The sequence below is a fragment of the Halichoerus grypus genome, chromosome 2, assembly GCF_964656455.1.
Source record: "Halichoerus grypus chromosome 2, mHalGry1.hap1.1, whole genome shotgun sequence".
Lineage (NCBI taxonomy): Eukaryota > Metazoa > Chordata > Mammalia > Carnivora > Phocidae > Halichoerus > Halichoerus grypus.
Genome location: NC_135713.1, coordinates 168,086,143 through 168,099,872, shown reverse-complemented (window position 1 = coordinate 168,099,872; position 13,730 = coordinate 168,086,143). Strand labels below are relative to the sequence as shown.

At 51.5% G+C, this 13,730-nt stretch overlaps 1 protein-coding gene across 4 annotated transcripts in view; it reads left to right on the top strand.

The window, feature by feature from the left end:
- Positions 1 to 12,555, top strand: part of KSR1 (kinase suppressor of ras 1) — a 146,908-nt gene extending 134,353 nt beyond the window's left edge. For 3 of the 4 annotated variants that reach the window (XM_036122571.2, XM_078068147.1, XM_078068146.1), the window contains 2 exons: positions 4,778 to 4,911; positions 9,587 to 12,555. In XM_036122571.2, the coding sequence (XP_035978464.2) occupies positions 4,778 to 4,911; positions 9,587 to 9,665 (213 nt within the window). In that variant the 3' untranslated portion in view covers positions 9,666 to 12,555. Of the gene's footprint in view, positions 1 to 4,777; positions 4,912 to 7,577; positions 7,659 to 9,586 lie in introns of all 4 variants that reach the window. The other variant, XM_036122568.2, reaches the window with a different exon arrangement.
- Positions 12,556 to 13,730: the final 1,175 nt, after the last annotated feature.

Here is a 13,730-nt window from a genome sequence, read left to right as displayed (position 1 = left end):
CTGTGCCATCAAATGAACCTCTCTCCAAAGTGTTCTTCTCAACTGTTCAGGAACAAATCGAAGTTTCCACAGCGTATTTGTCAAAATGCCAGATGGTAATACAGGTGCGGACCTCCTACTTCCGAATACCGTCGGTGGTTTCTCTGCACTGCAGTTTACAAGTCTGCTGGCCCCAGCACAGTGGTACGAGGAACCCAGGGCTCCATGTTTTCAGTGCAGTCAACCATCCCCATGTTAATCAGACGGGAGTGGACCGAACAGGCACCAGCCCGGCTGTGAATACGCTCCAGGCAGCATCTGGGTGGCCTAGCACTGGGAGGGCCTGGAGGGACCACCCAGTGCGGGTCCAGTTGAGCTCTCACTGGGCTGTGAGCTTCTTGCTGAAGCCAGGGGATGGTGCTGGTAGGGTCACCGTCTGCAAACGGGGACAGGCGTGGTGAGAAGGGCACCTGATCTTCCTTCGGGACCTGACAGATTCTCATATTTTCCTCCTTTGACTGGTAGCAAGCCTTTAGGGCATCTTTGGAATGCTCATTTATGACATCATGCCCAGGGTGCTTTATTCCTCAGTAGGACCTGCCATCTGGTTGAAGTGCAAACTGCCTTACAGTTTGCTCCTCCAAGAATGACATCAGAATGCTGATAGGTAGCACCAACACCAGGCTCTTCTTTGGCCAATAAATAGCATCTCATCTGGGCTGTTGAGCAAGGCAAGTGGGTGATGAGTGCCACCCCGGTGCTCTTGGCCTCCATCTTTCCCCTGGCACAGCCCTGGACCCCTTAGGAGGCTAGTAGTAGGAGAGGTTTGGGCTCCTGTCTATTGAGTCGTTCAAATAGCAGCTAAAGCAGCTACTACCTTCCAGTCTTTTTTTTTTTTTTTTTTAAGATTTATTTATTTGAGAGAAGGGAGAGAGCGTGAGTGGGGCAGGGGGCTGGGGGGTGGGGGATGATTCAGAGGGAGAGAGAATCCCAAACAGATTCCACGCTCAGTGCAGAGCCTAACATGGGGCTCAATCCCACGACCCCGAGATCATGACCTGAGCCAAAATCAAGAGCCAGACACTCAACTGGCTGAGCCACCCAGGCGCCCCTTAATTTTTTTAAATACATATCTTTTAACAAAATCAGGATCTTAACATGTAGCTGATTTTTTAAATCATGACCTTTTTTCCACGTGGTCTTTTGTTATGCTTATTATCTCAAATCATTGGCAAGTCCTTGTTTTTTTTTTTTTTTAAAGATTTTATTTATTTATTTGAGAGAGAGAGAATGAGAGAGAGTGAGCACATGAGAGGGGGGAGGGTCAGAGGGAGAAGCAGACTCCCTGCCGAGCAGGGAGCCTGATGCGGGACTCAATCCAGGGACTCCAGGATCATGACCTGAGCCGAAGGCAGTCGCTTAACCAACTGAGCCACCCAGGCGCCCAGCAAGTCCTTGTTTTTAAGCCTGTCTACCCTTGTGTCCTCTGGCTTACACCCTAATGTAACTACTTCTCTGTTGTTGGACATTTAGGTTATTTCCAGTTTTTACCCATTACAGTAAAGTCTTGAGGGACACCTTTTTATAAACCAGAGTGTGCCTAAATGTTTGTTTTATCTGAAAAAAAAAATACCGAGTTGCTTTCCTGGCAGCAGTCTGTTCTATCTCTGCACACTTAGAATCTTAGCACACAGAGCGGTAGATGCAGTCTTCAAGAGGGGGAAGGCCCAGAGCAGAGTATAGAGCCCATCAGAGGCAAGGGAGTCAGAGTGCAGTGCTGGCTACAAATCAGAATCATCTGGGAGCTTTTAAAAATATCAGGACCAGGGCCTCCACCAGAGAGAAAGATTTAATTGGCTTGGCTTGGGGCTAAGATCTAATTAACTTTTTTAATCTTTCATGTTCTGTTCTGGAAGGATTTCTTACAGTGTGGGGTTACGGGTCCTTTGAAGCCTCTTAAGAATAGATTAGGGCCAGGGAGCAGGGAAGCGGGGACAAAGAGAAAATGTTCCAGCAGTCAGCTTCTGGTTCATGAAAGTTGACTTTCCTCTCTGGTATTTTTTTTTTTTTAAACACATTGCCATTGGAGGGTAGGGAGGGTGTGGGTCAATGGCAATAAAAAGTGATTTTGGAAAAAAAAAAAGTGATTTTGAATCATAGTCAAAAGCAGGGAGTGCCCTCTGGGGGGCACCTTTCTCTGCCCCTCCAGCCACACTGCCCTAAGTTCACCACCAAGTTTCTGTGCCATGGCAGCCACAGTGAGTAGTGTGCACAGGATGACATCAAGAGGCCAGAATGCTTCTTAATGAAAACCAGCGGTCTCCTACCTTAGGTCACTCTCCAAAAGACCAGCTTCTTGTTCCAGCAGCTTTTCACTCCCTGTCCCTCTGCCCCTTCTCTGCTCAACTTCCATCAGCTTTCCCTTTATCCTTTTATTAAGATTGATTTTGTGTTGACATGATTAAATCATCCATGCTGTGTCTATAGATTGAGGCTAAAAGTGAAAAGACAACAAATATGTGTGTGTGTTATCATAGATGGTAGTTGTCATTAGCTGCTGACTAAGCAGTTCACTACATTTTCTTCTTTGTGGGTCCATCTCTTTTCTTTCATTCTGTCAGTTACTCAAAGGCTCACAATTTTGTTGGCTTCACATGTGGACCGTGGTTTTCTTGTGCAGCTTTAGGTTTTTCCTGTAGTTTCTAATTGTCTTTCTTTTTTTCTTGCTGAGAATGGTCACAGGCACCACCTTTACCGTATTCCTGAGGTCTTGCAGCTCCTACATACTGCTTATGGAATGGAATTTGTTCCATTCTTTTCAGGACCCACTGATTTCTTGTAATATGGATACTGGAATTTTAGGCCTACTGTAGTGCTGTCATCCTTCCATTTCTGTTCATTCATCCCGGTTCAGTACTAGAATTTCATGTATCTCATGTCTTCCCATTTCTTTATTTGCATTCCAGCAAAATGAGAATGAACCCTAAAGGAACTCCCTCCCAGTGGATGCATAGGAGATCATCTTTGAATCCTTACATGCCTAAACAAGTCCTCATTTTGTTTTCACACCAAGAGGTTCACAATAATCTTCCCTAAGAAGATGAAATTTTTGCTCTGCTGTCTACTAAGTGTCCAATGCATTGCTGAAAAATCTGATATTAATCTTAATTCTCAATCTTTTGTAGATGCCCTATTTTATTCTCTCTGGGAACATCTAGGATCTTCTCTTTATCCTTGTTACATTGAAATTTCATTAAAATATGCCTTAGAATAAGTTTATTTTGCTTGGTTTGATATTCTTTTTTCAGTGAGGTCCCTTCACTGGGCCTTTTCAGATGAAGATTCTAGTTTCTCTCAAAAGTTTCTGGGAAATTTTCTTTTATTATGTCTTTATTATATAGTTTCCTGCTCTATAGTTCCTTTGTTTTCTCTTGTGGAAACTTCCATTGGACAGAATTTGGTCCTTAGTGAGCTTCTGTGTCTTTTACCTTCTTTAATGTTTTCTCTTCCCTACCGAAAATTGAGTGCACAGTCTGGGAAATTTCCAGGATTTTATCTGCCAGTATTCCTAACTAATGTTTTGTTTCAGAAGTTATATTATTAATTTCAATCTCTTCCTTATTTGTTGGTATGTTTTTTATTGCACCCTGATCTTGTTTTATGGATAGAGTAGCTTCTATACACACACACACACACACACACACAATTTTCTCCAGAGTCAGAGTTCTGGTCAGTTTATCTTCAGGGTCCCTTGTTTTCCTGACCTGGTGCGCAACCCCACAGGTCTAGTTGTACTTAAGAACAAAAACCTGAGTTGCTGAGCCTAAGTGGGTGAGCACTCTCTGCTTGGTTATGTAGGCAGGCCTGTTTTCTCATGAGAGCTCTCCTGAATTGAAAGGCTGAAAGGTATGCAGTAAATGTGGAGATCCAGACAGTAGGCAGCAAGCTACCAAAGTGAGAGGAGCTTTACTCTCTCTCTCTCCCTTTTTTTTTCCCTAAGTAGGCTCCATGCCAGGGTAGGCCTTGAACTCATGACTCTGAGATCAAGACCTGAGCTGAGATCAAGAATTGGACGCTTAACCACCTGAGCCACCCTGATGCCCCTTGGGGGGCAGTCGGGACAGGTGTTCTGCTGACTCTCAAGTGCTGTACTCTTTTTCATCCTTCTGGTCACTCCCAGCCTCCATTCTTGTAACACTGAGGCTCCCATCTCTGTTGCAGCCCCGCCCCACATATATTCTGAGCATCTGACATCTCTTCTGCTTTCCATTTCGAAAAATCTACAACCCCATTTCTTTTCTTGTCTTTTCTTTTTTACGATTTTATTTATTTGAGAGAGAGAGAGAGAGCACAAGCAGAGGGAGCAGCAGGCTCCCCGCTGATCAGGGAGCCCGATGTGGGACTTGATCCCAGGACCCTGAGATCATGACCTGAGCTGAAAGCAGATGCTGAACCGACTGAGCCACCCAGGCGCCCCTACAATCCCTTTTCTGATCTCTTTCCTATTAGCTGTTTGTTTAGCTTTGTTCCTGTTATTCTAGGGCGGTCTAAGAAGGAAAGGGGAGAAAGCTCAGGAGCTTTGTTTTCCACTGAAAGCATGAGAGCTTTTCTGAGATTCTTTCTCAGCCCTACTCCTGGCCTGACCAATCTTCTTAATATGGGTAGGCTCTTCAGGGGACCACCAGATGGAGGTGGTCCCAGCTCGAGAGCATCGAAGGGTCCCTGTGCAGAGTACCCGAGCTGTGCCCTCCTCCCTCCAGCCAGCTCTCACCCCCACTCTTGCTGGCTCTGTTTGCAGGAGATCCTATCTGCCTGCTGGGCTTTCGACCTGCAGGAGAGGCCCAGCTTCACCCTGCTGATGGACATGCTGGAGAAGCTGCCCAAGTTGAACCGGCGGCTCTCCCACCCTGGCCACTTCTGGAAGTCTGCTGAGTAAGTACCCCCTCGGTGGGCCTTTGCAGCCTCACCTGGTGTCTTAAAGGGCACCGTCCACCCTGTCTGCATAAGACTTTGATCTGGGGAATACACAAAGCAGATTTGCCGGAGTGGACTAGACTCGCCCCCTTGCCCAAGAGATACTAGGATCTTGTTTATTTCAGAGACTCCTGAGACACGAGCGTCTCCAGTCCTCTTCTGTGAAAACCTATATATCCCTGTTACCAGAGCAGTGCTGACGCTGGGCCCAGGCTAGGCCTGGACAAGAGGAGTCTGCCTTGGAAGGGGCCAGATAGGGCCAGTTGGAAGCCAGAGCAGCTCTGACTTAAAAGGGTGCAGACTCGAGACGGCTTGCTAGCCCCCAAATCAGCCACCTGGGATGGGGACCACGTGGCCTGAGTTTCTGTGCTACTCTGATGCTGGAAGTCCATCTGCCTTCTGTTTAATCACACGGTCCTTTGTGCCCCTTGGTACCAGGCAACCTTCGCGCCTCCTATACATTCTGTCTCATTCCCCTTTTGCTCTGTCCCTCTGGCTCTCTCTCTCCTTGAACACTCAAAAGCAGACCTCTGCCCTGCTGTGAACCCCTTGTGGGAATCTGAGGAAGTCCTTCGTTCTAGGCCTCAGTTCGGCAGCTTTAAAAAGTGGGGCTGGGGCCAGATCAGGGAGTGGGCTTCTAGCGTGGGGACTGCGTTAGGCTTTGCAGGCGAGGAGGGAAGTTGGAGCCACAGCGCCGGCCTGGGATTTGTGGCGGTCCCAGCAGCAGCGCAGAGCTGTGATAGTACTAAGTATGGTCTGTGTCGCAAGGACTCAGCTCTGCCGTTTGGTGCAGGAGTAGCGAGGGACGGCAGGCAAACCGGGGAGCTGGCGGGGCTCTAATAAGCCTTATGGATGCGCCAACTGGAATTTCATGCAGCTTTCTTTCTTTTTTTTTTTTTAAGATGTTTATTTTATGTATTTGAGAGAGAGAGCACAGGCAGAGGGGGAAGCAGGCTCCCCACTGAGCAGGGAGCCCGATGGGGGACTCGATCCCAGGACCCTGGGACCATGACCTGAGCCCAAGGCAGACGCTTATCAACTGAGCCACCCAGGTGCCCCTCGTGCAACTTTCATATACCATGAAATATTTTGATTTTTTTCCCCCAACCCATTTAGAAAGGCAGAAACCATTCTTAGTTTGTGGATGGTGTGGAAGCGGGTTGAGCAGTGCATTCGTGAAAAGACCCCTGAATAATAGGAATGGTTTTAAACTTTTTTAAGGCAAAGGGCACTTTCTAAAAGTGTGATCTCCCCCAGAGTCCCATTATATAAGCCAGATAAAGTGGAGCTGCTCTTGGTAGTTGAGGGGGCAGGAGCCTGTCCACACACCCAAGGTGGCTCCTGGGGCACCTGCCGTCCCATCACTGAGCCCCTGGAGAAGGTGCACCTGGATCTCCTACCTGCTGCCCAGGTGTGTGGCAGCATCCATCCTAGTCTAGAAAGGGCCAGTTGGCAAATATTTTAGGCTTGTGGGTCATATGACCTCTATCATATGTTCTTGGTTTTTTTGGTTTTGATTTTTTTTGTAACCTTTAAAATGATCAATCTTTCTGTGGCTGGATTTGGCTTAGATATAGTTGGCTGGCCCATCTTAAAAACAAACCAAACTGGGTTTCAAGCTACAGGTGAGGGGGGACCCAGCATGGGTCACCCAACCAGAGGATGCAGGTGGGAGAACTCACTGAAGAAATGTGATAAACTGTTGAGTTAGGCCATGTGCAGGGACGGCCTAGAGGAATGACAGTTTGGGGTTGGGAATACTGTCTTTTAGAATGCCACCTTAGTGTCCCTATTAAGATGGGTCAGAGTCTAGTGCAAATAGGGTGCAACAGAATGTTGCCATTGGAGGTGTGGGCTCTACCCAGCCATTGCTGAGTACCTGCTACACAGCTGGGGAGACAAGGCCAAGGCCACGCCAAGGCCAGCCAGGAGCTTGCAGTGTAGTTGGTGAAGGGATGAGGGAATGACGCTAACATGCTAAGTGCTGTGACAAAGAACAGCCTTTGTGGGAGCACGCACAGGGCCCTGTCTGCCCACCCAGAGCTTGAGAAAGGGTCTCCAGAAGAGGGCTCATTGGAACTGGGTTTCCAGCAGGAGCTACCCTGGCAGAGGCCAGGAGACTGGGGTTCCCCTGGACTTGGGGCAATGTGTTTAATATCCTGGGCCCTGGTTTTGTCCTCCACAGAAGAGAAGGCTGCATTAGGTGGGTCCGGCATTCAGGAGACGGTGATTCCAGATTCCCTAAGGACTATATAGCCCCACCTTCTCATTTCACAGGTGGGAGACAGAACCACAAATGGGTGTTGCTCCCTGCCCAGAGCCATCCGTGTTAGCCACTGGGGAGAAACACGCCAGCCGACCTGAATGAGCCTCTCAGTCAGCACTTCCTGCCAGTTCATGATTTCTCCTTCAACACATTCCGCCTCTAATTCTCATTTTCTCTTTCTTTTTCCATCTGTCTTGTTGCTTTTTTATTTCCGGGGGGTGGCGGACGTTCTGGCGTGTGCTGCCGTCCCTCCACGCCCTGTCATCCTGCTTCCTCCCCCACCCGTCTGCTTCCGGTGCCATCACCCGGGGACTGCGCTCCTCCCACACTTGGCCCAATGGTCGCGGGCCACCCCCAGTCGCTGGCGGAGCCGCCACTACGGGAAAGGGCGTGACGGCCACCTGGACTTCCAGAACTCCTGTCCGGCTCTGGAGGAATAGTGTGTCTTCCATTATTCCCCTCATTCTCTGCCTGTTTGCACCCTGCTTCCTGTTCTCTCTCTGCATCCGGCTTCCCCGTTTTTATCTGTTTTGTTCCCCTAAGCCAAAATGATATTCTTGTAGGCGAAATGGCCACCGGCAAGGGTCCTGTGGGCTTGTGGGTTCTGGCCGGGCCGAGCGGAGGCCCATAGCACCTGGCAGCACCCCTGTCCACCCACTGTGGCAGGTGACGGCTCGTCCCAGGGTGGGAGAGAACTCGGAGCCTTGGTCCAACTCCAGGGTGCCCTTTGACCAGAGCCTAAAGAAGGGAATGCAGTAAGCAGAAAGAGTGAACTTTCAGGAAGTCTGTTTTGATAGTCAAGGGCTGAAGGGCCATGGGTCCATCGGCCAACCTCTGTCTAAACATTCTGTGACTGTCCCGGGGGAGCTTGGGACGGAGCTTGGGACAGGTGCTTTGTGCCGGGTCCCTCCTGAGCTCGCTGCGCTGCCAAGCCTGGAATGGAGTGGGGACGCCTTTTTCCCTCTCTGCAGGGAAAGTGGGTCCCCTACCCTCTGCCCTGGCCAGGCCTCTGTCGCTCCCCCTGCCCCTCCATGGGTTCGGGTTCTGACTATGTTCTCCTCTCTTCTCTTTCTGCCCATAGGTTGTAGGCCTGGCTGCCTTGCATGCACCGGGGGCTTTCTTCCTCCTAATCGACACTCAGCACCATGACTTCCGCTCAAACGCAAACTGATGTGCGGGCACTAACCCAGGGGATGCGATCTCTGCCGCTCCAGGCGTCTCCCGAGACTTCTTCTTTCGCTTTGTTGTTTTTCAAACTGGCCCCCTCCCCTCTCCATGGCCTGCGTGTGCTTGAATAACTACTGTCCACGAGGACCTCCTAACAGACCCCCCCACCCTGCCCAGCAGAGGTGCCTCCCCCGGACGGGACTTCATTCTCTAACTCTTCCTCTGGGGGGCAGCGCCCAGGCGGCCCTGTCTCCCCACTAACACCCCCTTGAGACCGACGCGCACCCCCCGCCCCCACAAGCACATCGGCCTCCCACTGGCTGGGTCCACAGTGCGGGGCAGGGCTTTTGCTTGGCTGTTAACCTGCAAGATTTTGTCCAACAAGGAGTGGGATGATTTCAGAGCTGCCCAAGGCCAGCCCTCTCTGGGGGGCGCTGGGGGGGTGGACGCCAAAGTCCCGTTGCTGTGAAAGACACTAGCTGGGAAGGGCTTTGTCCACAGCAGTGCCCTCAGGAAAGCGGTCCTAAAACAAAGGGGGCCTGTCGCCAAACAATTTCACTGACGAGAGCAAAGCTTCTGCTGCCAGTCCCCACAATGTTACTCCGTTTACAGACAGAAAGTACCAGACCCCAGGTCAGTGTTCAGGAGTGTGGCTGAGAGGCCACACACAATCACTGTGCTGCTTCCCAAATGCAGGTCTCCAGGGTCCCCCCAAACCGAGTCCAGGTCTTTGGAGGCATGTTCTGAGAGTCTGCATTTCTACTTGCCTCCCAGAGGGTCCTGATGCCCCCCTCCCCACAATGTTTGGGGACCATTTCCAGAAGGATTGTGTGAGGCCACTCTCAGCACTTGGGGTCCGGTTTCTCTTTTCTCCCAGTTGCACTCGGAGCAGAGCCCTCCTGGGCCGCAAGTGAGAAAGTAGCTCAGTCGAGCCCACGGCAATGACAGCCTGCCAGGTGCCGGGGACTCTGTCACTAACCAGCTCATGTCCCCCAGGAGGGATGTGCCAAGTGTTTGCACCCCGGCCAAGTCTGACCAGGAGCAGCTCTGCCAAGGCTGTTGGCTTGCAGCCGTTCTTGCTTCTTGCTAGGGCGGGTCCTCTGTGGAGCTTCTGAAACCGGCCCGCTCCTTAGCTAACATTATCCTACTTCCGATCAAGACCAGCGTGGCTGTAACCCATGTTTTTGTTCCTCTTTGCAGCATTAACAGCAGCAAAGTTGTACCCCGGTTTGAAAGGTTTGGCTTGGGTGTCATGGAGTCCAGTAATCCAAAGATGTAGCCAGCCATGCAGTTTCTCTGCCGATTTCTTTCTTTCTTAAATGTGTTTCTAAAGCATCCAAATAACCACCATGACACAAACGAAAACACTCTTTGAAACATCGGTCCACCCTCCTAAGTGCTGCAGACCAGGAGTGTGAGTCCTCCACTCAGATGTTCATCCACAAAAACACCGGGAGATAGAGCTGCACCTGCTGTTTCTTAAAGTGATTTCACCAACAACCAGACCTGCCCCGACAGGCAGCGAATGTTTACATGTATGTTTCTGGGGCGTGAACTCAATGCTTTACAACAGGTAATAATACAAAGTGGTCCACAGAGGCACTCTGGCACCACTGGCCGGGATGGCGGAAGTGGCCTTCCCCTCTGGAGGACCCTGGCGGTGGTGCGGAAAAGGAAGAAAAGCATCGTGACTGTGGCTGTTCTCAGGGTGGGATGGGGACCACAAAGTTTGACCTGGACTCTGCTTTGGCCCTAAACCCCATCCGTGGGGAATGTCCCTGTAGGGTTTTCCTCCTATCCTAACAAAGGGACACTGTCCCTTTTTCCTCTGGCAAAGGAAACCCTGGCTAGGAACCAAGCTGGATTATGAGGGTCAGGAGTTCCCAGAGGGCTTGGATTCCCTTTTGACCCCAATAATCCGGCCCATACCTGCTGCAAAAGTTGAAACAGATTAAATCCAAGTAATGGCTGGATTGATCCAGGGGTTGGTGGCCAGGGTTTCCAGCTCCTGTAGAGAGGTCTCTTTCACACAGCTTCCAGGAAGACACCAAGGAGATGGCACTCAGGGCTTCAGCTTTTTAGACACATCCCAGTCCTGGCTGACATTTGACCCCAGAGCTAAGGCCCAGCCCGGCAGCTGCGTGTACCATGAAGGCTTGCTCAGGAAGAAGAGAGAGGGGAGGGGGAGGGAGAAGTGGCAGGCAGCAGGTTCCTGAGCCCACCCTCCCAGCCACAGGGTGACCTGGCTCTTCAGAAGCCCCATCAGTCATGCCAAGGTTCTGGAATTGCCCACCCCTTCTCCTCCAATCCTGTTGGAAGCCCATAGCCACACCTGACTCTTCCACTGTCCTTGTTCTGAGCTCTTAGCTAAGGCGGGAGGCCTGTGCCCCTCCACACTGTTGATCTAGACCACCCAGTCCACCAGGCCTCAGAGCCTCCCCTGAACCGAGTCGGGACCATCTGTGCATGTATATTTGCACCAGAAGGAGGGGCTTGACTGGGGGATGTCCATCATGATGTGAGCACATCCTGCCTATCTTCATTAGAAGCTGTCACCTAAGAACAGTTCCAAATGGCAAAGAAGCCTTTAGTGGGCGTTACGCCATATTAGGCTTCAAACCAGGACTGACCAAGGGTGATGAGGGTGGAGATGTGGTTGGATTCAGACCCAGAACCTGTGTCCGTGCTCTGAGCCAAGATGGGGGCATGTGGCCCTCCCATCCCTTTCATTTAGACCCACCTAGCAAAGCTCCCAATCTTCAGAGCCTTCCCTGGAGTCTGGCCAAAATGTCAGACGGAGCAGGCCACTGCCTAGAAGTGGTAGGGCTGCCTTCCTGAGTCAAGCGCCCCTCAGGTGGGCCACCTTCGCCTGGAGAGCACAGCTGTGCAGTAGTGTGAGGTATCCAGGCTCCCGCTGCCCATCCGCGCCCCAGACCTGAGCTCCTTAACCCTTCCCAGTCAGTGTGTATGGGGCAGACCAGAGCTGTAAGCCAGCTGGATTCAGCTCCGGTGGGGGGGTCTTTCCTCTTCTGTGGGACTGCTGGCTTCACCCCCTCATCCCTTGGCCTCCCCGATGGGTGTCACGCCTACGGGTCAGTTCAAGAAGCTTTCATCGAACACTGACGGTGTCTCGAGCAAGTGTAGGGGACCCCGCGATGGGAGCAGTCACGGTCCCTGCACTTAAGGAACTGACGCTCAGCCAGGAACCTGAGGGGTTGCTGAAGGCCTGGAGGACAGGCCCTTCATCTTCAGGACCCCGGACAGCTGCCCGGCTCTTGGCCTGGCCTCTGTGCTGCCTGTCCTTTAAGAGAAACGTGGTCCCCTTCTCCCTGTCAAAGTGACTGTGAATTGAGGTTGGGAAGACGTGCCTGCCCTTCTGTGTGCTCTCCCTGTCTGCCATGGAAACACGTGAAGGACGGCCAGATACTGTGAATTCAGCGCTCACGGCCAACTGTGAAGGGGATGGAGAAGCTGGGACCACCTCCTCGGCGAGACCTCTGGGGGCTGCAGAGGTCCCCACCAGGGTCTGAGAGTGGAGCCCAAGCTTTGGTCCTTCGCGGCACAGCCCCAGTCCCCAGCATCCCCTCCAAAACCCTAGGGCCCGTGTCCCCGCTGCCTTTAACCCTCAGAGCCGCAGCCCCTGGCTCTCCATCAGCTCGAGGTCTTCAATCAAGCTCCCCACTGGTAGCGGGCGGTGTAGCAATGTTGACCTCTCCGTGTCACCAAGTCAGTGCAGGGCGCCGGAATCCCTCTGTCCTCTCCTGGCATTCTCCTTGTGATCCCAGGGGGCAGCCGTGTGCCCTGTACGCCTGCATCGCTGTTCCGTGTTGATTAGGGGGCCTGGCGGAGACATAAATGTGAAGCCGTTAGGGAGCTCGTGTGATGCTACAACGTTAGCCCGGATTTCATTAGTGTGTGTAAAGCCAGCGTCCTCCGTGGCCACGGGCGCATACTTGCTTTTTTTGAATGTGATGTAAAATTTGTACAGTAAAAGTTTTTATATTTTCTATCAACTGCATTTGTCTTCCAGAAATGCTATTAATTTAAATTAAAATGGTTAGTATTAATGAACGTGCTGTATCCGTTTTTTTGTCACTGGCAAGAACACATCCTTTGTGCCAGGCCAAGCCTGGGTGTCTGGAGTTTGTGAATAAAATTGTACCAAGGTGTCGGGCTTGTGTCTACTTGGGTCAGCTCCAGATGAGTGTGTGGCGTTAGTCGGATGGATGGCATGAGGGAACAGGAATGGGGGTTGGGGGTCGGACCCCCTCTAGGAGCTCCTTCCAGAGAAAGAAGGTATCCGTGGACCTGGAAGGCAGACGGAGGAATGGAGACAGAACGGCATCAGAGCCCATGATGCACAGAGGATGGTCATCCAGCCTCCAACACTAACAGCTCACGAGCAGACCCAGACCCAGTGTCTCCTGGGCTGAAGGTGTCTTCACCTCGTGGAAGCTGTAGGGGGTGGGGAGTGGAGTGCTCATTTATCTGACTCTTATTTCTAGGAGCCTCTCCTTGCCAGTCATGTAGAGAGGTGCTTTGGAGGTTGGAGGAGGCAGGACAGATGGAGGAGAGGGGGAGCTGGCATTTGCAAGGCCCTCCTGAGCCAGGGAGGTGCTTTCTATCCATCACCCCCCCCACACACACACACATAATGTAATCCTCACAACCACGCCATGAAGCAGGAATTGTGATGTTTCAGCCAAGGAAACCGGGGCACTAGAGGTTAAGATACCCAAGATGACACAGCTGGAAGGTGGCTAGTCCAGGACGCAGCCCATGGCTTTGATTCCAGAACTTCCTCTCTGCAGAAGTCGAGGGATGGACCAGTCAGACATTTACTGAACACCTGTGCTCTGAAGGCGGCGCTAAGTGCTGAAACAGATAAAAAGGTGGTGGTACTCTTGCCTTCAGCTGTGAGCCCCCAAGGGGTCCAAGGAAGGGGTCCCTCAGTCTGCCTGCAAGTTTCGTGGAGGAAGTGGCCTTGGACCTGACCTTTACAGTGAGTAATGTGCCTGGTGCAAATAAACAAGAGCAGGGCATTCTACCCTGTGGGAACGGCATATGCAAAGGCTCAGAGGTCTGGGAAGACATGGTATGCTTGGAAAATCATGAGTATTCAAGCTGTTGTACAATGAAACTGGGGGAGTAGATTGGAGCCAGAGAGGATCCTGCAAGTGCCAAGCCAAGGAGTTTAGACTTTAACGTGGCAGCCCTGGGGAGCCATGGAAGATTTTTGAGCAGGGGAGGGTCATAATTACATTTGTGTCTTAGATACATAGGAGGGACTGGAGCGGGGCTGATGACCTGAGCTTTGCTTGGATGTGGGGAAGAGGTGGGCGTC